The 25,775-nt window shown below is 37.8% G+C and overlaps 2 protein-coding genes across 3 annotated transcripts; both read left to right on the top strand.

Moving 5' to 3' along the window:
- The first annotated feature begins 3,811 nt into the window (after positions 1–3,811).
- On the top strand, positions 3,812–10,412 carry LOC103963898 (tRNA-specific 2-thiouridylase MnmA). Of its 2 annotated transcripts, none has more exons than XM_009376777.3 (11): positions 3,812–4,355; positions 4,581–4,655; positions 5,052–5,105; positions 5,449–5,527; positions 5,625–5,752; positions 6,044–6,127; positions 6,914–6,997; positions 7,175–7,326; positions 8,560–8,710; positions 9,507–9,887; positions 10,073–10,412. In XM_009376777.3, the coding sequence occupies exons 1-11, from the start codon at positions 3,999–4,001 to the stop codon at positions 10,133–10,135; spliced, it is 1,608 nt and encodes a 535-aa protein (XP_009375052.2). In that variant the 5' UTR covers positions 3,812–3,998; the 3' UTR covers positions 10,136–10,412. The 2 variants fall into 2 exon arrangements, with proteins under 2 accessions (XP_009375052.2, XP_009375053.2); XM_009376778.3 differs by having other exon boundaries at positions 3,814–4,355; positions 9,978–10,412.
- Positions 10,413–12,376: 1,964 nt separating this feature from the next.
- On the top strand, positions 12,377–25,206 carry LOC103963899 (GTPase Der). Its single transcript, XM_009376779.3, has 12 exons — positions 12,377–12,809; positions 13,091–13,158; positions 13,826–13,909; positions 14,079–14,372; positions 15,160–15,299; positions 15,974–16,061; positions 16,376–16,558; positions 17,539–17,700; positions 18,486–18,679; positions 24,104–24,254; positions 24,499–24,664; positions 24,811–25,206. The coding sequence occupies exons 1-12, from the start codon at positions 12,425–12,427 to the stop codon at positions 24,876–24,878; spliced, it is 1,983 nt and encodes a 660-aa protein (XP_009375054.2). The 5' UTR covers positions 12,377–12,424; the 3' UTR covers positions 24,879–25,206.
- The last annotated feature ends 569 nt before the right edge of the window (positions 25,207–25,775 follow it).

Raw genomic sequence — 25,775 nt, forward strand, 5'->3', positions numbered from 1 at the left:
TAGGAAAGTGCCCTCGTACTTGGGCTTAAGGCTGGCCACATGGTAGGTCTCTATGCCGGGAATGGTTGTGATGTACAATCCATTCGGGAAACGTTCTAGCTTTTCATGAATAAGCTTCTGGCCATACTCATAAGAAGTGATATGAAGAAATTCAGAACCATTCTCTTCAGTGGTTTCAACATGATATTAATTATCTCGAATGTCTGTAAAACTCAGCAACGTTCTTCCAAAACGTGAAGAATAGAGGGCCTCTTTAATGGTTAAGACAGTACCATTAGACAACATTATATGGGCATTTTCGTATCCTTCAATCATGTTGGATGAGCCTGAGAGGGTTGTCAAAGGTGCATTCTTAGGTACAAAGTTAGTAAAATAATGTCGCCCACGCAATATGGTGCGCGTAATAGTTCTATCAGCCAAACAACTAATTTCCCCACTAGTCATACCTAGAAATAAATTAATTGAATTGGCCATATGCATAAATTTAAATCCATTCATTCAATTAATCAATTGAGAAATAATATCCATAAAATAATTATCTGTAATTCAAAACCAAAACCGAACAAATTATTTCAAAGACTTAGAAAAATTGTCCAAAAATTAAACCATAAACCTAAAAATAGAGGGGGTCCGACAACTCCTAGTCGAACCCACTAGGGGTAAAAACACCCTAAAAATATGTCTAGAAGAATAAAACTTATTTGTCCATTGGAGTTTATGCCTCCTGAAAATCTATTATCTCCATGGATGTAGTAACATCTTCGGGATGTTCCACATAGGCAAAGTTAGACTCATGATGGAAATGATACTTAGCAATAGCCTCAGGGGTAGCTCTGCATACGCGTGACCAATGATCATTTGATCCACAGCCGTAACACATGTCCATTTCAGTGGAAACCGATTGAACAGTAGCTTTTCCTTTGTTCTTGAAGTTTGGGGCCTTAGGAGCAAGGGGTTGGCTCTTCTGGGTTAAATTTCCTCCATTGGGTGGCCCTTGGCTCTATTGACCTTGGACCCGTGGGTGGGCTTGCCGCCCATTATCACGACCATGATGATGTTTTTATTGCATGTGCTTCAAGCGGAGTGTTCGAGCTAATGGGTCGAGGTTGATGATTTCTCGTCAAAAGCTGGTTCTACTTTTCAGCGAGAAGTAAAATAAATATCAAATCCGAAACTTTGGTGTACTTTTGTGCTCTACATTGTTGCTGCAGGACAATATTGGTGGCATGAAAGGTCGAATAAGTCTTCTCCAAGATATCTGCATCTGTTAAGTCCACTTTACAAAACTTAAGCAGTGATCTGATTCTACAAACTTCAGAGTTGTATTCATTCACAAACTTAAAGTCTTGGAAGCGTAGATGTTGCCAGTCATGTTTTGCTTCAGGCAAGTAAATGTCTTTCTAGTGATCGAAACGATCAGCCAGAGTAAACCAAAGGGTGTGTGTGTCCTCCTCAATGAGGTACTTGGTCTGCAGTACATCATGAATGTGTCTTCGAATGAAGATCATTACAATAGCTTTCTGAACTTCATCAACGTGTTTGGCATCTGTAGGTTCCTCGATGATGTCTCTAATACCTTTTTGCAGTAAGATGGAGCTTCACATCTTGAACCCACTTTAGGTAGGTACTTCCAAATACTTTCAAAGCGATAAAATCGAGCTTGTTAAAGTTCGACTTGTCCCTAAAACGAAGGGTACTATAAAACGTGGTTAGTCATATGGTAATCCATATAGATACATCATAGAACATTCAGGTTCTATACATATGTATTGGTTTAATTTAAACATGAAAGCTACAGGTTTCATATGGTAAGTTTTGAACAAAAACTTCAGGTTTCAAAGGCCTAAATATGAAACTACAAGTTCAATTTAGTTTTATGATCGATTAGTTCATAAAGGAGAGGTTCCTGCAAGAACATAGAATGCAATATGCTGACTTAAGTGTAGTGTCTTTGAGTTGCTTCGAGAACTCAAATGTGAGAGCTTCAGGACTACGAAGGGAGGTCAACGGTTCAAAGTAGAGGAATAAATTATTAAAATCGTTAATGTCCAAAAGTGATCTTCAGGTTAATAATTTTGGATTAATTATCAAATTAATGGATTACATGTCACTTTTAATTAATTCAATAGATCGGGACCAAACGGGGTCGATCATGGAAGTAAAATAATGACAGACGGCTCAGATTAGCTTTGGTTGGTGATAAACCAAGTGGTAATTAAATTAGAATTAATTAGCTTAAACCAAAGTAACACAAAAAAATATTTGGGCATGATTTATATCGCAGGGATGCCAAAAATTGGCATTGGGTCAAAAAATAAATCAACCCAACCAAAAATGGGCTGGCTACGATGTGGGGACGGGTCCTGCAGCACAACTACGAGCCATTAGGCCGTGAGAGGGCTATAGACCTTTAGGCCATGTGGCATAGGGGAGCCCAGTAGCAAAAGTTGCTGGTTTCAACCAAAAAAAAGGCACAGGGCCAGCCCAGCCTAAAGCTGGCTTGCGGGTTGGTGCGAGGAAGGCCCAGCCAAGGCTAGCTCCTGGGTTTTTGGGTAGGGGCAAGTCAAGCCCAACAGCATAAGTTGTGGGCAAGTGGGCCAAGACTTGGGCAAAGCCCATCAATAGATACGGGCTTGCTGTAAGTGAGTCTAGGGCACGGGTAAACCCAGCAAGCTACGAGCTTGTTGCATATTTGGGCCAGGGACTTAAAACGAAGCCCAACAACTCAAAAGTTGCTGGTTTTAAGCTTAGAGGACTGTGGAGCCATGGTAACCTTTACCATGCCAAAACCTAGTGTCCATGTAGGCACAACAACGCCCAAAGGGCTGCTGCCATAGTCCATATATCACAATGACATCGTTCTGACGGCGTGCTCCACGCAGCTGGGCTGCATGCCAGCTGCCACATATTTTTCATTTTTTTTTAAACATCATTAGGGTTTGAAAAACCCTAAATTGCTTCTAATTTATTTATATGTTTAAAGCATGTATATATATATATATTGTCAATATATATATATATATATCGAAAGTAAAATATAAATATAAGGGTTCATGCATCATGGTGAATGTTTTCGTGGACATTTCAAATATCTTACTTTGCTTCTAATTTATTTATATGTTTTGACTCACAAATTCCACATAACAAAACAATAATTGCATAATGCATAAAGTGTGTGTATGTATATATATTGACAAATATATGAATCATATACAATATATATATATATAGATATATCGGAAGTAAAATATAAGTATAGGGGTTTATGTATCATATGGAATGTTTTTGTGTTTCGTGGACATTTCAAATATCTTACTTTGCTTCCAATTTATTTATATGTTTTGACTCACAAATTCCACGAAACACGACAAATATATGAATCATATACAATATATATCGGAAGTAAAATATAAACATAGGGGTTCATGCATCATGGGAAAGGTTTTCGTGTTTCGTGGACATTTCAAATATCTTATTTTATTTTAAACGTACCTGATTAGCAGAAAACAAATAAAAGCTTTGAATTTTGTAAAAGAAAACTTCCTCCTACAATCCTTCAGTTCCTTAGTTTCGGCTAAGAGCATGCTGATAACGTGTTGTAGGCTTATTTGACTGAACTGTATTTAGGACTAGATAAGGAGAGAGGCCGAGGGCAAGAGAAAGAAAAGAGATTTAATTGTGAGGTATAAGTTGTATCATCTCATTGTGTATTTATTTATAGTAATAAAATATGTTAAATCATTCGAGAATTACAACTCTACTAAATATAACTGAAACAAAAACATTTTTTTTTTTTTTTTTAAAGGCACAACTATACCAAGCCAGCTGCCAATTGCTTCGTACCGGATTATCTGGAAGCTCCTCTTCGTCATCCACTGATATCGCCATTTCTTCCTCCCCTCCAAAACCAAAACACTAGTTTCAAATCAGCACGCTTCCCCAACCTCCAGCTTCCAAAACGCAGTCGTTCAGTGCATAATGTGTATGCAACGAAATCAATGGCGAGAGTAATACCAGTGGCTATGGCGGCCTCTTTACTCCCCCACATCACTTCCCTCTCTCTCCCTCTCAAGCCCTATCTCTCGCTGACAAGTCTCCTCTTCCTCAAACCCTTCTCTCGCTCGTGCGCCGACAGCTCCCCCGGCTCCGTCAACTGCTTCGCCGTTCCCCAAACTCCACGCCCTCCAAACAGCTTGAATGGAGATGTTGGCCCTTACTTGTCCTGTTCTATGCCTCATCAGAGTCTTAAAGTCGCCGTCTTGCTTAGCGGCGGTGTCGATAGCAGTGTCGCGCTCCGCCTCCTCCATGCCGCCGGTCACTCCTGCACCGCCTTCTACCTCAAAATTTGGTTCCAAGTATGTCTGAATGAGATCCCATATCGACAATTTTAGAAGAATTGGGAAATTCTTTCTATTGGGCAGTGTAGAAACAGAGAAAAATGTGAACTTGTTGGGTTATTGATTGGATTCCTTTATTTCGGATGTTCTGATTCCGGTGTATCTGATTCTGTCTTAAAATTTTGATTATCTTGAGAATATAAATTTAAAAAAAAGCTGCTTCTGATGTGTGATTTTGTGTAGGAAGACTTTGAGAACTTTTGGTCAGAATGCCCATGGGAAGAAGATTTGAAGTATGCAAATGCTGTCTGCAATCAGGTCACTTTATTTCACTTGCAATCTCTTTTTCTAAACTACCAACAGAAGTGGGGTGAAAATAATTTGATCTTTAATTTTATTTTTCTGAATGAGACTTCACTATGAGTGTTCACATTTTCTGGGATGCTGAGTTCCAAACACAGACATGCACACATCACACACACAAGCGGCACAACAAATGCACCAACCCTTTTGAAGTTCATTTTGGTTCTTGGGTTTATGTATCCTCATTTTCCATCCATCTGCCTTATATATGTGAATCGAATCCCATATGTACACGTGTTTGTCAGGAACCTTTTGCTATTGTTTGTGATAGAAGAGCTTTATGTTGGTTTCTGGTATAGGTTATGCAAACGGGGGGTGTTACAACTGAAACTAAACAACACTTGTTTACAGGTTGATGTCCCACTAGAAGTCGTGCATTTGACGGATGAATATTGGAAGAATGTGGTATGCGTTACTTTTCCAGTGTCTCAATTGTAGGTTATGTTTGAATTGTAGTCACATCTGTATGTAGTCTTTAGTAGTTTATGTTCCGTGTATCTCACGACTGTTTCATAATCTATTATTTATGCGAGCTTAAAGTTTTAAATAGTAGCAAATGTCAGTTGGTCAGCAGTGTTCCCACCCCCTTGCACTCAAGTTCGAATCACCCTTCCCCATAGATCATTGCCTTTGTCAAAACAAAAAAAGAAGCTTTAAATGAATAATTATATTACCGGCCAGTCTTCATCATCAGCTTCCTTCTTATTGGGTTACTGGAAGAAACTTTTGAAGTCCCATCATGTTTCAGGTATCCTACATTATTGAAGAGTATCAATGTGGCAGAACTCCTAACCCAGATGTTCTTTGCAATACAAGAATAAAGTTTGGTAAGCAATGACTTGAATTTAAGATTTAGTTCTGACTCTTATGATGCAGAATCGAAATTTTAGTTTTTTGTTTCTTCAAGTTTATATAAACTGTCAGGTTCATTCATGGATGCCATCAGCAGTATGAAGTTTGATCGTGTGGCATCTGGGCATTACGCAAATGTTGCCCACCCACCTGCAAGTCAAACGGACAAGGATTCGGTTCTAGAACTATCACAAGATATGGTACCTATATTTGATAAACATTTGAAAACTTTTATTTTTGTCATTTTGTCATTTTTGGATTATCAATCTTGGCTTGCTAAACTTGTTATGTTTGATATTATCTCATTTCATATTCAAATAGGGTTTTCTGCTTTGTCGACATGTGTGTTAGTTTTACTGTGACCAGACATCCTCTTATATATTCTTTCTGATATGATAAGCCTTGAAACATCACAGTATTGCATCTCATTGCCTGCTATATTTTTATGTTGATTTTTCTTTCTAAATAGCATCAAACTTCTGAATTTCTAGGTGAAGGATCAGACGTACTTCCTTTCACATCTTTCTCAGGCCCAGCTTAAGAGATTAATATTCCCACTTGGTTGTCTGTCAAAGGTCAGTGGGTACTAGTTTGAATGCTATGCAATACTTAACTTGATACTTCTCTTAGCTAATTGTAAAATGTGCTAATCTGTTGAATTTTGAATATTTCTTGAATCACAAATTCAGCTGGGAGGTAAAGCATGTATTGTCTATAAATATTGGAAAGTCTCACCGTTAGTGTATTAGTTCTCCAATAATAGTATAATACACAGAAATGAAATGATATTGTTACCTTGTTGTGAATTTGTGAAAATGTGTAGTTTTCTTTCTTGTAATTTGTAGTCTCTGCTTCGTTATATTCTTTCTTTATGTTATGCAACATAATTAGTAAAGTCACGTATAATACACGTGCTTATGCATTTTTCAGAAATATTTACCTTCCGTAGTTTTGTTGTGTTTTGCTGTGTCTTCTTTGTACACGTTTTATTGATTTGTTAAATTGCATGTTTTTTTTTAAAATGCAACTATGATAAACGTAATTTTCACGTTTAATACACATTATTTAGACACACTTTTCAATAGTACACAAAATTTATGTATTTAATTCTTATTTTTAACATATTATTTATAAACGAAAGCAAATAAATTTTAAAATTTTAAAAATGGCCGAAATTTTCAAAGCATCTTTCTAGCAAAGTTGCTGAATAATACATGTACATATTTTCCACGTACTATACCCGTTCCGTAGTTTACTAACTATGTTATGTAATCCTTTTAATTCATTTTTTGTTATTTTCAGTCCATTCTGTAGACTCTTTACTCTTTTATACTGATTCCTTTCTCTAAATATTTCTGTAGGATGAAGTTCGCAAACTTGCAACAAAGTTTGATCTGCCTAACAAAGACAGAAAGGATTCACAAGGAATATGCTTTCTAGGGAAGGTATGCCTTGTGGAAGATAATTTCATCTCTTGAAAGGCACAACTACCTATGGGGGTGCCAAAATTTGTATGGTAGAACTTGGAGTGGATTTGATTCTTTATGGGTTTACTTGAGTGACCATTTTAAAATTCCTAACGTCAGTCACTCGGATTTTTTTGTTTTTGTTTTTTAATATAGATCAAGTTCAATGAATTTATCGCAAGACACATAGGGGAGAACAAAGGTGTCATATTGGAAGCTGAGTCAGGAGATTTCCTAGGAAATCATCGGGGGTTTTGGTTCTACACAATTGGTCAACGACAAGGTCTACGCCTTCCTGGAGGACCCTGGTATGCTGATCACTTCTAATGTTTTTTGGTGATACTTGTGCTGTTGTCGTTTTAATCCTAAATCTGGTCATTTGGGAAGCAATAATTGCAATATTACAGTGGTTATCTGACAACTTTTTTGTTATACTCAATACGTTTTAAATTGCCATATGGTTTGGAGATCCGTATCCTACTGTGTATAATATTAAGGATGATAATGACTTTTATTTCATTATTTCTGCTTGAGATAGCTACTAAAATCCTGGTGGATATTCCCACAAAATGTGATTGTGCCCTTGTAGAATGGATACTTTTGAAAGGATGGTTCTGATGAGGTATTTGTATAATTAGGTTGGTTGTGCCTACCTACATATTTACGGTCATGAACTGGTCAGCTCTGCTTGACCTGTCAAAATGGGGCCTGAAGCTGGTCCATGCTCGGTGTTGTCTGCCATCAACCAGTCAATGGGCAACATTCGTTCAACTTACTACCTAAATTTAGGGATCATGCCCTACCAGCTTAAGGGCCAATGGGCGTCTAGTGGCGTAGCACATTGGGTTTGAGTTAGTGATAAGATCACTGCTATCAAATGAGATAATTTGGATAGTTTAGATCACTTCGAGGGGATCTGACCTCCTAATACTTACATACCGAGATAATTGTTTATTTTCACCATGCTGCTATACTGCATTTAAAACACCATTTTATAGGCAGGCTCATACTCAAATTAGCATAAATAATACCGATAGACACTAATTGAAAACACAAATGACACTGCTGGAAATACCAACAGAACCCTAATATATCATAATAATGATACTCATAATTATCGTAACAGTTAGGTATGGTCTTTGTCCAATTACTCTGGATATTATAATGAAATAAATGTTCAAACTCAAAATAGAAGAATTATCATGATTAACTTTACCTATTGATCAGAGTAGCAGATATTGTTTTGTAAAGGTAGACTCTCAGGATGATTCCATTTAAGCACGCACTAAAACATTTTTTCCAAAAGTAGAATCATTGAAAGCAAAGGTTTGCAACATATTTTTGTTATTCAAAACATGAGACTATTCTTACATTTTTCATCTAGAAATTCAACCATGGATGATATCAAATGTTTAACGTGTGTGCATTAACTATGCTGTATCCTTCTTTATTCAGAATCAAAATTAGTTTATGTTTGGGTCTCCTTGTACCACTTCAAACAGGATTTTCAGCTTTACTGTCTGTGGTACCTTCTTATGCAGGTATGTTGTTGAGAAGGATATAAAAAACAATGTAGTTTTTGTGTCAAGAAATTACTTTTCAGACGAAAAAAGAAGGCGCCTGTTTCGTGTTGGCTCCTTGAAGTGGCTAAATGGTCTGCCCCCAAACCAGATCAGTCAGCTAGAGTGTAAGGTACAAGAATTAAAATTTGATCTGTTATTCCTGTTATATTTACTTTCTGTATATAAGTTTTTCAAAATGCAATGCTAATATTTTGCGACCAGTGTTTGTGAGTAAATATTGGTCTAAAACGAATCTTATACATGATTTCCTCTGTAGTATTGAACTCAAAGATCTCAATATTATCAAAATGCTACATCACCATATGCATACTGACCACGTTGCTGACCACAAGTGGGTCCACTGCTACTAGAGACGTGGTCCACTTTGTAGACGTTTAATGTGGTATAAAATATAAATAGTTCTGTTGAGGAATTATCTGTTTTCTCATCGTTCCAAAGGGAAAAAAGAGATTATCTGTACAAATGAAAAGTATATGGTTCTAGCCTAGAGTTGTTACATGCTTTCTTTTCGTTTCATCTTGTTTTTTCTTTGCCTTTTAGTTTATCTTGTCCTTTCTTTTGTTTAGAGTTTTGAAAGAAAGACATAGTTCATGTTAATGGCAGTCTGATAAGTGATGACTTTCTTGACTGCAGCTTAGAAAACATGCCACTAGTTTTAGTTGTGGGTTTAGGGTTGGAACTTGCACTTGGAAGCACTTAGAAGTTATTGTACCACATTCATCGCATAAAAGTCTTACATCAAGTTTTAATTAGACGTGGACCAATGTGTCACATATGGTTTTGGATGTTGATAAATCTCGCGAGGAAGGGTCACAAGGAAAGCTTTGAACCATGCATGGTTTGTAGTTAGTGTTTACTGTTTAGAATCCAAGTCAGAGGGAGCTGAAATGTTTTAAACCTTTCAGGTTAGGCATGGGCCTGCTTTTTGTAATTGTTGCTTAATAATGGAACCCGGTGAAGATGGTCACGAAGATGTTGCAGTTGTCCATTTATCTCAAGATGATCAAGGCCTGGCAGCGGGGCAGTTTGCAGCCTTCTACCGGGGAAGAACCTGCTTGGGCTCCGGTGTAATTTTGGAGTCTTGGGATGATCAAGGTTTTCCCGTGTGTGCAAGAGCCCTTGAAATTGCAAGACTGGAAGATAAATCACTTCTCGGAAAACCAGTTAAGATTAAAGTAAAGCCTGAGAATGTTATAACGGAGTCTGGTGAGGCAGATGGTACCGAACTTTGTGGAGGACTGGAAAATTCTAGAATTGCTGCTGTCAAACATCCCACGCCCATGCAGGTATCTCCACGAGAAGCAACTGTGGTTTATTCCGTCTTAGCTTACTATTCTCACCACCATGTCTTTCTTATTTCATTTTCCTTTTTACAGCAACTGTCGTTTATTCCGTCATAGCTTCAGACATGCTAAAATGGAACAAGACAACATAGACATATACAGCTCACAAAAATATGGTGCAGGTGCAGGCAGCAGGATCCACAACTGTTCCAAGTAGAAAACAAATTGACGTTGATGGATCCATCTCTTAGCACATGGATACATAGGGCTACCATTTACATGAGTCAAAGCAGTCAAAGCAGAAAACAATAACACACCCATTTATAAATAATTAAGAAACCAGTCAAAGCAGCTGAATCCACACGATAAAATAATTCTTTCCGTTTGCATCTTTAGTCTATTGAATTTATATTAAGAGCTTATGTACAACAAAAAGGGTGGTTTTTTAAGTCCTAGCTATATACCATTTGCATGAGTTTTTCATATGAATTTGAGAACGATGGTTGTTTAATTGTACCCACAGAGCAATAGTAGTTGTTGGTGATGTGGCTAAAATGCACCTGCACAGGGATTCAAAATTGAGTCCTGATTGCTTGTAGCATAAGTAGAAAATGAGGTGATGCGAGGAGGCAATCTTTCAGTGATAAAGTAACTCTAACCTGATTTAGAGGATTGCTTGTGCACAAACTTGGGATTTGTGATCCTCCTGTCAACTCCACCATTGGTCATCTCAGCAATAGCTTGTTGATTTCAAAGATCAAAGTAATAAATTAGAAGGTCGTACAAAACTTAAGAGCATCTCCAAAGGAGATGTCAAAAGGTCCACATCATCAATAACAGTAACAAAAAACAGCATTATAACTTTCCAATCGAAATGTCAAATCCTACATGGCTTGACATGGAAAGGCAGCAGGAGGGGTTGCTGTCAAATTTGCCAGCAGCTTCAAATAATTTTTAATTAGTTACTAACAACATTTCATAAACCCACACTCCACCGAAATTCCCAAAAATTCCCCAAATATCCACCAATTTTAGATAATTTTACCTACCAATAGGCATAATTAATCAAATTAATGAATTTTACAAAAATAACAAAATTTATTTCTAGGGTTCCATATTTTCAAAACTCACCAAATTTCAAATTTACTTTGGGGAATGAAGTATGATGTCGACTATTGGGAAATCAACGACTCTGAAACCAACTCAAATCAAACAAGCACCATGTACTTTTCTGTGGAACCGACTGCTCACCCTTGAAACAAACTTGCCTGAGTTTTTAAACTTCTGTGTGGAAGTGCAATAAGGCCGGAGATGACAGCACAACAGAACTACGACTGGGTTTCGAAAGGCAACAAAATTTTCGAACAGTAAACAACTTTTCGACGGGAAGGATGTTTTAGGACTGGCGGGAGATCGAGAGTTTTGCGAGGAAAAGGCAAATTTAAGATGGTAACTGTTAATGTCGGGGGGGGGGGGGTGGAATTTAAATTCCAAACATTTTGAATTGATGTTGGGTACCATTTTGAATTAGTGATGGGCCATTTATGACCGAGGCTTCACCCCAAGCTCATTTTGATTGATTGTTTTCAGCCGTTCAGATTTCATCCAACGATTCACATTTGGTATGTACGGGCAGTCCACAAAACTTCATCCAAACCTTTAAAACGTGTTGCTGAGTTAGGTGTTCCGTGAGTCATACCATGCATGCATGTCCAATATGTGAACTAGCAGAGCTGTGTACACTCTAGTTGTCGAATGTATCTGCTCCAGTTCATTTCTTTCTTTATTGTTTTTATGTTTTATTAAGAGTGTATTTTTCTCACCCACATTAACCTTAATGCACGTTCACCCTACACTTATTTGTTTGTCATATGTCTCATCTCTTAATTATTAATCATTAATTAACTTCTTATCTTAAATCTATACTATATATTAAGAGAACACACCTTGTCAACCTTTTTGCCTACTTTTTCCAATTTTGCCCCTTACTTTTGAATACACAATGTTGAGATGCAGAGGGCAAAATAGTAATTTTGTTCATTTTGATAAAATGACAATCATATTCTTTTTTTTCTTATTTTTCTCTCACTTTTGATACACAATATTTACATAAAGAGGGCAAAATAGTAATTTTGTATCAAAATATTTACAAAGGATAAAAATATGCACTTATTAAGAGAAATTATCCCACCATCATTTTTTCATACATGTAAGTGAAATCATGATGTTTTTTTTATAGTTTGAATGAATTGAAGCAGTTGAGCTTGAGGAGAACGTGGAGGAAGGTGAGTGGTTGTCGTTGCGCTTGCGCTTGAAGAGAATGTGGAAGGAGGTGGGCAGTTATTCACACACAAATATATGCTCTCTGCTAGTATAAAACTAAAAATAAATATGTTCTAAAAATAAATTTTAAGTTAAAACTCATATTTGGCTAACGATTAATTGTATTTAACAATTTATAAAATAAGCATAAACCCCAAAATGGAATTGGATAAACCTCCCACCCGCCAAACGCCGAAAACGAAGTCTCACACAAAAAAATGGCAGCCCCCTCGAAGCTCTTGTGCTACAGAGGAACCACCACTTCTCCCTCTCTCTCCAAAACTCTCTCTCTCCTCTCTTCCCCATTTCCAATTCCCACATATTTCTCTCGCAGTCTCCGCACTCCTTCCCTTTCTCTCCACACTTCTCTTCACACTCTTCCTCGCTTCGTTTCCCGCCTCCCTGCCAACAAATTCAAGATCTCCTCCACAGCAGATGACCAACAACAACAAGAAGGCGATGGCGAAGAGGAGGAGGAGCTCGTTGACGAGTCCGACGGCGGCGGTGGCGAGTTATTGACGGCCGACGTCGATGACCTGGAAGAAGACGCTCGATACTTAGTTGAAGAGTTCTCTTCGTCTTTGTCCACCCAACTCAGAATTGGTGTGTTTTTTCTTGCGAATGGAAAAACCCAGTTCATAATTTGATTGCATTTGCAAAACCCAATTCGTAATTCGATCGAGTTATTCCGAAAGCTGCTGAATTTTTCCCAAAATTTCTGCTTTAAGTAGTGGGTGTCAAAATATTTATTTTAAAAAGATTTTCATTAAGAATTTTACTCCTTTAAACTTTGACAAAATAGTGAACTTGGGTTTTGGTGGAATTTTCTCGTTTAGTTTGGGATTGTTGATGGCTAAGTTTCTAATGTGTCTTGATGGTTTCAGAAGATGACAAAGATGACCAAGAAAAAGTTGGTCGAAAGCAGAGGAATCAGAAAAGTTCAGTTAAAACTGTGAGTATCTTCTCATGGTTATTTCATTATTTATTTATTCAGAAGAAACTAATGAGAGTTCATGTTTGGTTAATGCTCACGGATAATGGTATTACCGGTATCCTTCTAAAATTTTGGTGTTATTAAGATTGAGATGTCAGAACCATAAAGCATATTCGAGCTGCTATTAAGAATGAGATATCAGAACCATAAACTGTAAGAAGTTAGTTGAAACTTGTAACAGATGTAGGGTGACCGAGGTCTCCAGGCATGACCAAGCTAGTTTAAATGAGTTCAAGATCTTCACGTTACAGTGGTTACCATGCTTTCAGCACTTAGGACCGTAGGCCCTTTATCTTAGGAATTGACAAAAATAAATATACTTCACTTGAAAGATCATAAGTAGGTGGGACTTCAAAAAATTACTGCAGCCATTGTTTTGATTATTCGTTTTTCGCAAATAGGTATCATGAGCAATTTTTTGGAGTGAGACTTTGCATGTGCCCTCAGTTCTGTTTATCTTATACTTCTGGAGAACTTTATTATATTTTTCTTTTTATATTCCAAGTGTACTGTTGATTATAGGATCAAAATCAAATATTATTTTCCAATGATGTAAGTTGGGGAGTCATTGTGTTGGAATGAAGGAAAACAATAAGTCTCTAAACCATTCAAATTTCAATTACAGATCCCTGACCATCTTCTTCCAAGGGTTGCAATTGTTGGAAGACCGAATGTTGGCAAATCAGCATTATTTAATCGTCTTGTCTCGGTACTTACCAGAATCTGCCCTTTCATTTTCTAGTCATCATCAATTCTTTTATACAATTAACAATTTCAAGCTTCCAGATGTAACCATATCTATGTTTGTACCTCTATAAATTGACTTCCCCTTTGCTTTGCTTTCCTTTTCCTATTTCTATATTTGTTATGTATCTCAGGGGAACAAGGCAATTGTAGTGGATGAGCCAGGGGTTACTAGGGATCGCCTGTATGGTAGATCCTTTTGGGGTGACCATGAATTTATGGTGGTGGATACTGGTGGTGTACTTACAGTTTCAAAGTCCCAGGCTAATGTCATGGAAGAATTAGCTATTTCAACAACCATTGGTATGGATGGAATCCCACTTGCCTCAAGGGAGGCAGCTGTTGCTAGGATGCCCTCAATGATAGAGAAACAAGCTACTGCAGCTGTTGAAGAATCATCTGTCATTATATTCCTCGTTGATGGCCAGGTACAGTTTTTGGTAACTACATGCAGGACAACTGCAATGTACCTTTTAGTTTTGGCTTTCGGCTTCTTTGTGTTGAAAAAGAATATAACCTTAAATTCCTTTGAAATTCTAAATATATTCATATTCAAGCATTGGCAAGTGTTAACTTTTTAAAAGTTAACAAGTACATTTTAATATTGAAAATACTGAATAAAGTTGATCGTAGAAATTGTACAATAGTATAAAATATACACATGATACGGGTTTACGATAATAAGGTGGAGGAAGTCATTTGACCTTTTTTTTTTTTTCAAGACTTGACTTTTGGATGTCATTAAATAGCTTGGTTTTGGCGATCTTTGTGAAAGACTTTTAAATTTCTTTTAAGTGCCATTCATTTGATTGGTGGGACTTTGAGTTGAGTGCAACGTGGTTTTGCTTGAGTTATGTCGTTTTGATTATGATGGATTTTCCCATCATGCTACTTGTACTGTTATTCCTTTTTTCTTTTTTCTTTTTTTTTTGACAAAATAGGTATTGATATTCCCAAGAGTAGTTGAACTTGTCAAAAACTGTTCATGAGGTTGAGCAATATGATTACAAAAGTTCCTAAAACTTTGTTTTCGATTGATAACCATTTTATATTGTTTCAATGTCTTTACAATGATAACCATATTGTACAGATGATATGAGTTTATATAAGTATGTATTTGAACTTTTGAAGGTTTTTAAATTAAAACATACTTTGGTGAATATTGGGTTTATAATAGTAAAGATTTTAGTACATGGTATTGACAGTGTTAAACAGGCAGGTCTAACTGCAGCAGATGAGGAAATTTCAGATTGGCTACGTAAAAACTTCTCAGATAAGTACATCATTCTTGCAGTTAACAAGTGTGAATCTCCACGTAAAGGGATCATGCAAGCATCAGAATTTTGGTCATTGGGGTAAGCTAAACTCTTGTCCATTTTGTTCACGTATGTTACTTTACTAAATTTTGAGAAAAGGGTTCTGGTTAAATGTTTTTATTTTCTTGTAAAAAGTAAAACTGATAAATAGTACTGTCTTCAGGGTACCTTGGTTTTTCTTCAATACATAATAACATAGGATTGGATAGTAAATTTTTCTATTTCTTTCTTACTACACCTGGGGTGTGGATTATAGGTGTAGGATTGTGCTAAGGTGATGCATGATAGCATTATCCTGGGTGTAAATATTTTTTTTTTTTGTTATGTCTGATACACTTTTCACGGATATAGTCTTGTAAATGTTTCAATTTAGCCCTGCTTTATTACCAACTTGGACAAGACTCTAAAGACACAAGAAAAAGGGTAAATAATCAAAAGGAAAATTTGACATATCTCGCAAGTTTCAAGCTGTACTAATCTGTTTGTTTATAATTAGGCTTGTGAATATTGAACTATCCTGATAAGAAAAAACAAGAACTAATGCTAGGATAAATCTTTATTGTTCCGATAAAAAAAAACTCAAGACAAATTTCAATTCTCTAGTGGACACAGAATAGGATACTAATATTAATTTATGAACAATTCTCTAGTGGACACAGAATAGGATACTAATATTAATTTATGAAAGGTACGGTTTTTGGTTGGTTGACCAGGTTTTCACCACTTCCTATATCTGCTATATCTGGAACTGGAACTGGAGAGCTTCTTGATCTTGTGTGTTCAGGGCTGAAAAAGAATGAGGTTTGTATCAGTAATCACAGAAATTTTAATGTGGGTATATTAATAATTAAGTTTGACTGTCTTTTGTTGAATATTGAATTTCAATTGCCAATTGGCTTTGGCTTAACTTTGCCACATATTACTCACTTTTCAGAGTACTATGAGCTTGTGAGTGAACTTTTCAGTTTCAATAGTAGAATCTTTTCATGCTTCTTGTTCTTTACTTGAATTTTTTGGTGCTTTTCGTCATCTATTAAGCCCAAAGATGAATTTCTTACCTTGTTTTATGAATATTTTCATTTCTTTATGATTTAGTTTATTATGCTTCTATATAGGACCCGGAGGATTTTGCTGAACAGGAAGAGTATGTTCCTGCAATTGCAATTGTTGGCCGACCAAATGTTGGTAAAAGTAGCATTTTGAATGCATTGGTTCGAGAGGACAGGACAATTGTTAGCCCAGTCAGTGGAACAACCCGTGATGCTATTGATATGGAATTTACTGGACCAGATGGACAGGTTTGATTGGTTTACAATTTACATTCTACTATACCACCTATTGTTGACAGTTATTACAAAAATCTGTTATGTAACATAATTAATCTGAAACTGAAGAATCAGCGAATAACACTTCAGATTCGGTGATTTTAATACCATTATTTATCTCCATATTAACTGACGTTATATATAAGTTTCCTTTTTGGATTTCTGCCTAGGAATGTCGAGAGACTTTGTAATGAAATCAATGATTAGCAAAACTTTGACTGCATACTTGTATGTCGAGACTGAACCATGAATCTGATCTCTAGCATAAGCTGTTCATTTACTTGAATTTCATTATTCTTCTTTTACTGAATTCAAGTACTGATTTTGTTGACTGAATCATGGAATTGGGTCTACAAAAGAGCCTTGCCACTTTCAAGTTGTTCAAGCTCAGATAGCTAAAGCTTGTTCGTTTATTTTCCTCTGCCTATTGGTGTGTGCTTTTATGCAGGATTTTCATTCTGTTTGGTATTGACACATGGAAATTATTCTAACAGTAGGCGGTCTAGAAATTAATTCTTTGCCGATAGATATATCGAAATCCTTTTTGCCTCTCTTTTAACTTCTCTGTCTTATCTGTTTTCCCCTTCCCTTTGTCTTCTTCTCTTTCTCTCCATCTTCTCCTTCTGTCTATTGATTCTGCATCTTGATCCTAGGAGTTGCATCAAGGCCAATTTTGAGCCTGTTTACGCAAGCTCCAAGTGTAGGTACAGCTCTGTTATCGACATACCAAGCCGAGCTCAAACAAGTAATAGCTTGGTTCGGATCAACTTATATGCACTCCTAATTAGGATCCTAAAGCTATTTTGGTTCACATGCTTGAAATATTAGCGGACAACTGTCAGAACAATTATCTATTACTGATTCCCTCTTGATGTTAAGACAATACATTATTGATATTCAAATTTACTTGGATACTTATAATTGCAACATTATTTTTTTTTCTTATCTTGCAGAAATTCAAACTAATTGATACTGCTGGAATCAGAAGAAGAGCCGTCGTTGCTTCATCAGGTAGCATGACAGAGGCTTTATCAGTAAATCGAGCATTTCGTGCCATTCGTCGTTCTGATGTTGTGGCTCTTGTCATTGAGGCCCTGGCTTGTATCACAGAACAGGTACTTTGTCCATTCTTCTTGAGTTATCATTTCTGTAAATATCTGAGAACATGCCTACAGTTTCCTGCCTGCATGTGCGCATGGTTACAAAAGTACAAACTAAGTCAGATATTGATTAATGTTTGAAACTTTTGTTTGTACAAATCCAAGACATTAATCACATCCAAGCGAAACCAAAATTTGAAAAGAAAAATCAAGTTAAGGTGGACAAACTTCTCAAAATAATCATGATATAACTTTATGGATGTTTTAGCTATATGCTGAATCTTTTTCACAGGAGGATTTCTCCATTTTCTAGGAATCTCAGCTCGTCTTTTCTGGTATAGTAATTGTAACAAAAATACTGTGTAAATGGAATCACATTCCTCTCCATACCCTAGCAGATTTGAAAGGCAGTTTCATTCATGCCAATCTAGCACTTTGCACATGTGATGCATGTGAACTGAAATAGAATTTCTATTGAGCTTAAGGAAGTTGCGGTTTTCTTGAAACGATTTGAGCTTTTTGTGCGCCTTCTTGGTGGCTGTTCTAGTTTTATCTTGTCGGTGGTTTTAAAATAAGTTTCGATGAACAAACTTTTGCATATTGTATTTCTCTAAATCTTCAAGAGTGAAAAAAGCTTTTCTTTTCTCAATTTTTAAGGATTTTAATTTTATTTTTGTCGGTATAGCTTCTATATAAAATTTGAAATTTAAACGGCATCTTGGAATTTCAATGAAATGAGATGTTTACTTTCCACAAGTAGATTTCTTTTAACTATATTTCCTTCCGTATTGAACTCCTAGGATTGCAAGATTGCTGAGAGGATAGAAAGAGAAGGCAAAGGTTGCCTGATAGTTGTAAACAAATGGGATACCGTACCAAATAAAAACCAGCAGACTGCAACATACTATGAGCAGGATGTCAGGGAGAAGCTTCGTATCCTTGGTTGGGCACCTATTGTATATTCAACTGCAATAGCTGGTCAGAGTGTTGATAAGTACGTTCTGAAACAGCATCTCTTTTATATCTTAACTTGCATCATAGTTGCATTTGTTAGTTTTTGGCTCGTCAATTTGTGTCCTTTTCTGTTTAGGATTGTTTTAGGGAAAAGGGTGCACCAATTCTTCTCCTAAAAGGGCTAGGAAAGAATCTTAGTTTCCTTATTCAATTTAGATTAGAAATCCTAGAAGTCTATTTGGAATTGGAAAGGAAGTCTAATTTCCTATTCCACTTAGAATAGGAATTATAATCTGTAAAGGACATGTAAGCCAACCCTATATCTATAAATAGGGTGCGGCAAGGCTGATTTTCAGTAGAGAGAAAACAGCCAAACAGCAGAGAGTTTTGAGATTAGTTCTAGGGTTTGCATAAGTTCTGTAATCTCTATTATTAATCAAAGAAGCGGTGATTTCTCTACCTAGGGAAATCACAACTGGACGTAGGCATAAGTTCTGCCGAACCAGTATAATTCTTGTGTGTTTCCAAGTTTTCTATATTTGCTAGTTTAGTCTATTGCCGTTGGTTACATCAAAGAACAAGGTCCAGTGTGCGGGTTTTTTCAACAATTGGTATCAAGAGCTAGGATCAAGGTGTTCTACGATGTTAAAAGGGAAGATGAATGCGGATCAAGGACCTGCGTTAAAACCCTTTGACGGTAAGGATGACTTCACGGACTGGCAAAGGATGATGAAGAACGTACTGATACAGCAGGATTTGGATGATGCACTTGATGGTAAGAAGCCGGAAAGCATGACAGAAGCAGCATGGAATAAGGTTCTCAAGAAGGCCAAGAGTTCCATCGAGATCCATCTCACAAGATCAGTTCGGTCACACATCATCGAAAAGATGTCTGCCCAGGAAGCGTGGGAAAAATTGGAGAATGTTTATATGGGCAAAACCGTGTCCAATAAACTTTTTCTAAAGGATGAACTATTCGGGCTTCGACTAGAAGAAGGAGGTGATATTGAAGATCACGTATGCAGGTTCCAGAATTGCATAGCTAATCTTCAGAAAGTCGAAGAAACTTACAAAGATGATGATATGGCTATCATCCTGCTAAGGTCTCTACCTTCGTCTTTCAAGCACTTTCGAACAACTCTAATGTTTGGAAAAGAGTCCTTGAAGCTTGAAGACGTAATTCAAGCTCTTCAGTCATATGCTAAACTAGATGATATAACTGAAAGCTCTCAAGGCCTTTATGCCAAAGGCAAGGAGAGGGGGCGGGAAAAGACAAGGGAAGAGAAAACTGGCAACAGAGGTAGGTCAAAATCCAAGAAGAAAAAGGAAAAGAAGGAAGGTTGCTTCGAATGTGGTTCAGCCGATCATTGGAAGAGGAACTGCAAGATTTGGAAAGAAAAGAAAGCCAAGATGGAAGGAAGCTCAGGTTCCGCTAGTGCAGTCACCGAACATGAGAGTGACGGGGAACTTCTTTCGGTAACATCGGGCTCCAAGGCTTTCAATTGGATTTTGGATACTGGATGCACGTTTCATATGTGTGCAGTAAAAGAATGGTTCGATACTTACAAAGAAGTCAGCAGCGGGGAAGTCTTAATGGGGGATGATTCTTCATGTCCTGTAAGAGGAATCGGCACTGTTCGAATCAGAATGTTCGATGGGATGATACGAGCTCTGGGGAACGTCAGGTATGTCCCTAGACTAAGAAAGAATTTGATTTCCTTGGGTACTTTAGATGAGGCCGGTTATGGGTACAAGTCTAAAAAAGGAAGACTCAGGGTAACCAAAGGATCGCTAGTGGTAATGCGGGGTGACCTACAACCCAATAAGTTGTATAAGTTAATTGGGACCACTATAGTCGGGGGAGCAGCTGTTTCTGTAAATCAAAGTATAGAAGACAAGACTGAACTATGGCATCATAGGCTCGGGCACATAAGCCAGAAGGGATTGCAAGAATTACACAAGCAAGGCCTGTTGGAAGGCGTGTCAGCTTGCAAACTGGACTTTTATGAATACTGTGTTCTTGGGAAGCAAAGAAAGGTATCATTCGCAAGTAGCAGTGCAGATAGCCGAAGTAAGGAGCAACTCAGCTATATTCACTCAGATGTTTGGGGTCCTGCTCCAACTAAATCAAATGGTGGAGCCAGGTATTTTGTTACTTTCATGGATGATTTTTCTAGGAAGGTTTGGATTTATTTCATGAAGCAGAAATCCGAGGTTTTTGCAAAGTTCAAGGAATGGAAGACTGAGACCGAGAATCAAACTGGAAGAAAGATCAAGTATCTGAGAAGTGACAATGGAGGTGAATATACAAGTAATGAGTTCACCGATTACTGCAAGCAGGAAGGCATCATAAGGCACTTCACAGTAAAGAAGAATCCCCAACAAAATGGAGCTGCTGAGAGGATGAACCGAACTCTCATGGAGAGAGAAAGGAGCATGCGATTTCATGCAGGATTGCCTGATAGTTTTTGGGCAGAGACTGTTAATCATGCAAGTTATTTGATTAACAGATCACCATCTACAGTTCTCGATTTTAAGAGTGCAGAAGAGGTATGGTCTGAGAAGCCGGTGGATTATTCCAAGCTCAGGGTGTTCGGCTGTAGTGCTTATGCACATATTCCAAGTGATGAAAGGTCCAAGCTAAAACCGAAGTCTATACTTTGCATATTCCTAGGCTTTGAGAAAGGAGTGAAGGGTTTCAAGCTTTGGGATTTCAACAACAGGAAAAAGGTTGTCAGTCGAGATGTTGTCTTTGATGAGACAACCATGCCTCTGAATAAAGTCGAGAGCAGTAGGGAGAAGAAGGATGATGCTGAAATTGAAGCAACAAAGATTCCGTTAATCAGTTCAGATGAAGAAGAAGCTCAGGTGGAGCAAATTGAGCAAGAGGCCGAATCTGATGGTTTTGAGGAAGAAGAAGAGCATCAGCATCATTCACCAGTTAGGAATCAGGTGGAGCAAGAAACAGGACAGATTGAAGGTACTCCAATCCGCCAGATATCCCAAAGGAGTCAAACTCCACCCAACAATCCACCTGCATTCCAAAGATGCATAGCACTGGACAAACCTAAGCGGAACAAGAAGAAACTTGACAGGTTTGGGTTTGACCAAAACGAAGTTAATTATGCTCTTAACATTAGTCAAGGAGATCCGACTACTTATCGAGAAGCTATAGCAAGTGATGAGCGAGATAGTTGGATAAGTGCTATGACAGAGGAAATGGAGTCTCTTTACAAGAACTCTGTTTGGGAGTTGGTTCCTAAACCCAAAGACAGAAAGCTAGTTGGATGCAAGTGGGTATTTAGAAAAAAGGAAGGACTACATGAACAAGATACCGTGAGATTCAAAGCAAGGCTCGTGGCTAAGGGGTACTCACAAAAGGAAGGGGTGGATTATGATGAGATCTTTTCACCTGTAGTCAAGCATACTTCTATCCGATTGCTTTTAGCAATGGCAGCTCAACATGACATGGAGATTGAGCAGATGGATGTGAAGACAGCATTTCTTCATGGGGATTTAGAGGAGACGATATTCATGGCTCAACCAGAAGGGTTTGTTGAATACGGGAAAGAAAACCTAGTATGTCAGCTAAGGAAGTCCCTGTATGGCCTGAAACAGTCTCCAAGACAGTGGTACAAGAGGTTTGATTCATTCATGCTGAAAATTAATTTTAGAAGGTGTTTGTATGACTGTTGTGTGTACTATCATGTGTTCCAAGATGGGATGATCATATTGCTATTGCTATATGTGGATGACATGTTAATTGCTTGTCAAGACAAGTCTAGAATTCAAGACTTGAAAAGGATGTTGAGCGAGGAGTTCGACATGAAGGATCTAGGTGCCGCACAGAAGATCCTTGGCATGGAAATTCAGAGAGATAGGACCGCTGGAAGGATTTGGATATCACAAGCCAAGTATATTCAGAAGGTTCTTGAGAAGTTCAACATGCAAGAAGCAAAGGTAGTTTCGACTCCTTTGGCAGCTCACTTCAGGTTAAGTGGACAACAGTGTCCTACGTCCGAGGAAGAGCAACAAGAAATGAAGAAGGTGCCTTATGCTAATGCCGTGGGCTGCCTCATGTATGCAATGGTATGCACACGTCCTGACATAGCTCAAGCAATCAGTGTCGTTTCCAGATACATGGCAAATCCAGGAAAGCAACATTGGGATGTAGTCAAGTGGATTTTGCGTTATTTGAAGGGTTCTTGGCGACAAAGGATTATGTTTGAGAAGCAAAAGGAAAATGCAGGGGTGTTAGGATATGTGGATGCCGATTATGCAGGGGACTTGGACAAGAGAAGGTCAACTTCTGGTTATGTGTTTACATGCGCAGGAGGACCAATCAGTTGGAGGGCACTACTGCAACCAATTACAGCTTTATCGACCACAGAGGCAGAGTATATTGCATTGGCCGAAGCTGGAAAGGAAGCAATTTGGCTTAGTGGCTTGGTAAGTCAAATGGGAATCACTCAAGATTGTGTGAAGCTTAAGTGTGATAGTCAAAGTGCCATTCACTTGGCAAAGAATCAGGTTTTTTCTGGAAGATCAAAGCACATTGAAGCAAGGTATCACAGAATCAGAGATTGGGTGGAGTCTAAGGAAATTTGGATTGAAAAGGTTCATACGGATGACAATGTCACAGATTTCCTTACAAAGATAGTGCCGGCCAAGAAGTTCAAGCATTGTTTGAACTTGATCAATCTCGTTGATTGATTAAAGTGGAGCACCTCCTCACCTGAGGTGCAATGAGGCAAGAAGGAGGTTGCCAAGGTGAAGACTCTTGAAGTTTTCCAGAGTTACTTCAAGAAGGTTCAAAGATACTCTGGGGTGCAAACGATCAAGACTTGGTTTGACTCACCAAGGTGGAGATTGTTAGTTTTTGGCTCGTCAATTTGTGTCCTTTTCTGTTTAGGATTGTTTTAGGGAAAAGGGTGCACCAATTCTTCTCCTAAAAGGGCTAGGAAAGAATCTTAGTTTCCTTATTCAATTTAGATTAGAAATCCTAGAAGTCTATTTGGAATTGGAAAGGAAGTCTAATTTCCTATTCCACTTAGAATAGGAATTATAATCTGTAAAGGACATGTAAGCCAACCCTATATCTATAAATAGGGTGCGGCAAGGCTGATTTTCAGTAGAGAGAAAACAGCCAAACAGCAGAGAATTTTGAGATTAGTTCTAGGGTTTGCATAAGTTCTGTAATCTCTATTATTAATCAAAGAAGCGGTGATTTCTCTACCTAGGGAAATCACAACTGGACGTAGGCATAAGTTCTGCCGAACCAGTATAATTCTTGTGTGTTTCCAAGTTTTCTATATTTGCTAGTTTAGTCTATTGCCGTTGGTTACATCAAAGAACAAGGTCCAGTGTGCGGGTTTTTTCAACAGCATTCTTCAGCTAACTTCTTGTAAACCCCAAGAATTCGTTTCATATTTGCTGATATTTTTGGCTTGTGGAGTGGCTTTAGGATTATTGATGCTGCTAGCACAGTTGAGAAAGAAAGATCACGAAGGCTTAGTACTTCTGTAGTAAACCAAGTGGTCCAGGAAGCACTAGCTTTTAAATCACCACCGAGGACACGAGGTGGCAAAAGAGGCCGCATTTATTACTGCACTCAGGTACTTGTTTTGTGCAGGACTCTTACATTCCTGTTCATTACATATCTTCCCAAGTGACACCCTTGTTTATGCAAACTTTGGATGTTACCGTCCACAAGATTACGAGAAGTTATTGGAATAAACATGCCTATCTTTATGGTAGTATCTGTTCTTTTGAACTTGCATTGCCTGTCATAAACAACATATCCGGTATTTTCTTATGAACATAGCAATAGATTGTGTATTTACTTTGTTTCATGTACAGGCAGCTATAAGGCCGCCAACATTTGTGTTCTTTGTCAATGATTCAAAACTTTTCCCCGAGACATACCGGCGTTATATGGAGAAGCAACTCCGTTCAGATGCTGGGTTTTTAGGCACTCCAATTAGGCTTCTATGGTCTAACAGGAGAAAAACAGAAAAAGAGGAAGGTCAGTTCTGATATAGCCTGTTGTAACGCTCACACATACATTTTTCTTGCATGCGTGCCTACATGAATTTATTTGTTTTTGAGATGATTGAATGCCGAAGAAGACAAATAATCACCTTTGAGGACCGTAAAATCATATGTTTGCAGGAAGAGCTGCAATGCGAGCACAGGCAAATCTTGTGCCAAGTGACCGAAAATTGGAGTTAGCTACATGAAGCATTTGTCATATCATCTCATAACCAGCAAGGGATTTGTTTTGGAAAGGCTTTGTCCACAGGGGAAACTAGTTAATATCAGATGCCGAAGTAAACTTGCAATGTGGTTGATGTAAAACTGTTCTCCAGTTCATGCTTCGGACTTGGTAGTAGGAAGAATTTTGGATGCAACCAACCCATCCTACGGAAAAGGACTGTAATTTCATGTATGTACCCAAGTTTTGATGGCTTGGACCTGTAAGTTAGGCCTTTGAATTGTAATTTGAAATCAATGTAAATAACAAATATGATACGAAGATCCAGACGTAGAGGATGTCATCGATGATCAGCACATGCTTAATCCCGTCTCCTCCTGATCCCGTCTCCTAAACTATTTAGACATTTAACATCGATATGTTGTGTTCCATTAACTAATGGCTTCAAGGGAAATGAAAGTTAAACTTAACCAAATGGTTTTGACATGTATATGCGATAACCTATCAAATGCTGATGAAGGTGAGAAATGAAGGAATTCCACTTCCAGGCAGATATATTTTGACGATATTAGAGGTAGCCTTCTTATGAAACATGGCCATCAGATTCCGTCTGAAGCCGATTATGTGCAGAAACCTGAGATCGAAAACTTGGTAAAGGAAATACTAACTTCTGGCATGTATTATCCGGGCAGAGCCAGGCAGCAGTCTTGTTGCTTCTTCGGGCCTGTCCTATTGATTCACGGTTGAACAAGTTCAGCTCATTCCTGGCTACAATCATCGATTCATAAGAATAAAAACAACAATAACAAAGCCTTATCCCACCAAATGGGGTTGGTTGTATGAATCCTAGAACGTCATTGATCTCAGTGTTGTGCCATGTCTTCCGTTAGATCCAAGTACTCCAAGTCTTTTCTTAGAGTCT

Source organism: the organism of the source record quoted next, unplaced genomic scaffold (assembly GCF_019419815.1).
Source record: "Pyrus x bretschneideri cultivar Hongxiangsu unplaced genomic scaffold, Pyrus_bretschneideri_v1 Contig31, whole genome shotgun sequence".
NCBI lineage: Eukaryota > Viridiplantae > Streptophyta > Magnoliopsida > Rosales > Rosaceae > Pyrus > Pyrus x bretschneideri.

What these genes read in the sequence shown, in the direction of transcription:
- LOC103963898 (XM_009376777.3), top strand. Translation starts at nt 3,999, where the DNA reads ATGGCGAGAGTAATACCAGTGGCTATGGCGGCCTCTTTACTCCCCCAC. An exon ending in ACCTCAAAATTTGGTTCCAA is followed by an intron (nt 4,356 to 4,580) that starts GTATGTCTGAAT and finishes GATTTTGTGTAG; the next exon opens with GAAGACTTTGAGAACTTTTG. An exon ending in AACATCCCACGCCCATGCAG is followed by an intron (nt 9,888 to 10,072) that starts GTATCTCCACGA and finishes GTGCAGGTGCAG; the next exon opens with GCAGCAGGATCCACAACTGT.
- LOC103963899 (XM_009376779.3), top strand. Translation starts at nt 12,425, where the DNA reads ATGGCAGCCCCCTCGAAGCTCTTGTGCTACAGAGGAACCACCACTTCT. An exon ending in TATTCCTCGTTGATGGCCAG is followed by an intron (nt 14,373 to 15,159) that starts GTACAGTTTTTG and finishes AGTGTTAAACAG; the next exon opens with GCAGGTCTAACTGCAGCAGA. An exon ending in TTACTGGACCAGATGGACAG is followed by an intron (nt 16,559 to 17,538) that starts GTTTGATTGGTT and finishes CTTATCTTGCAG; the next exon opens with AAATTCAAACTAATTGATAC.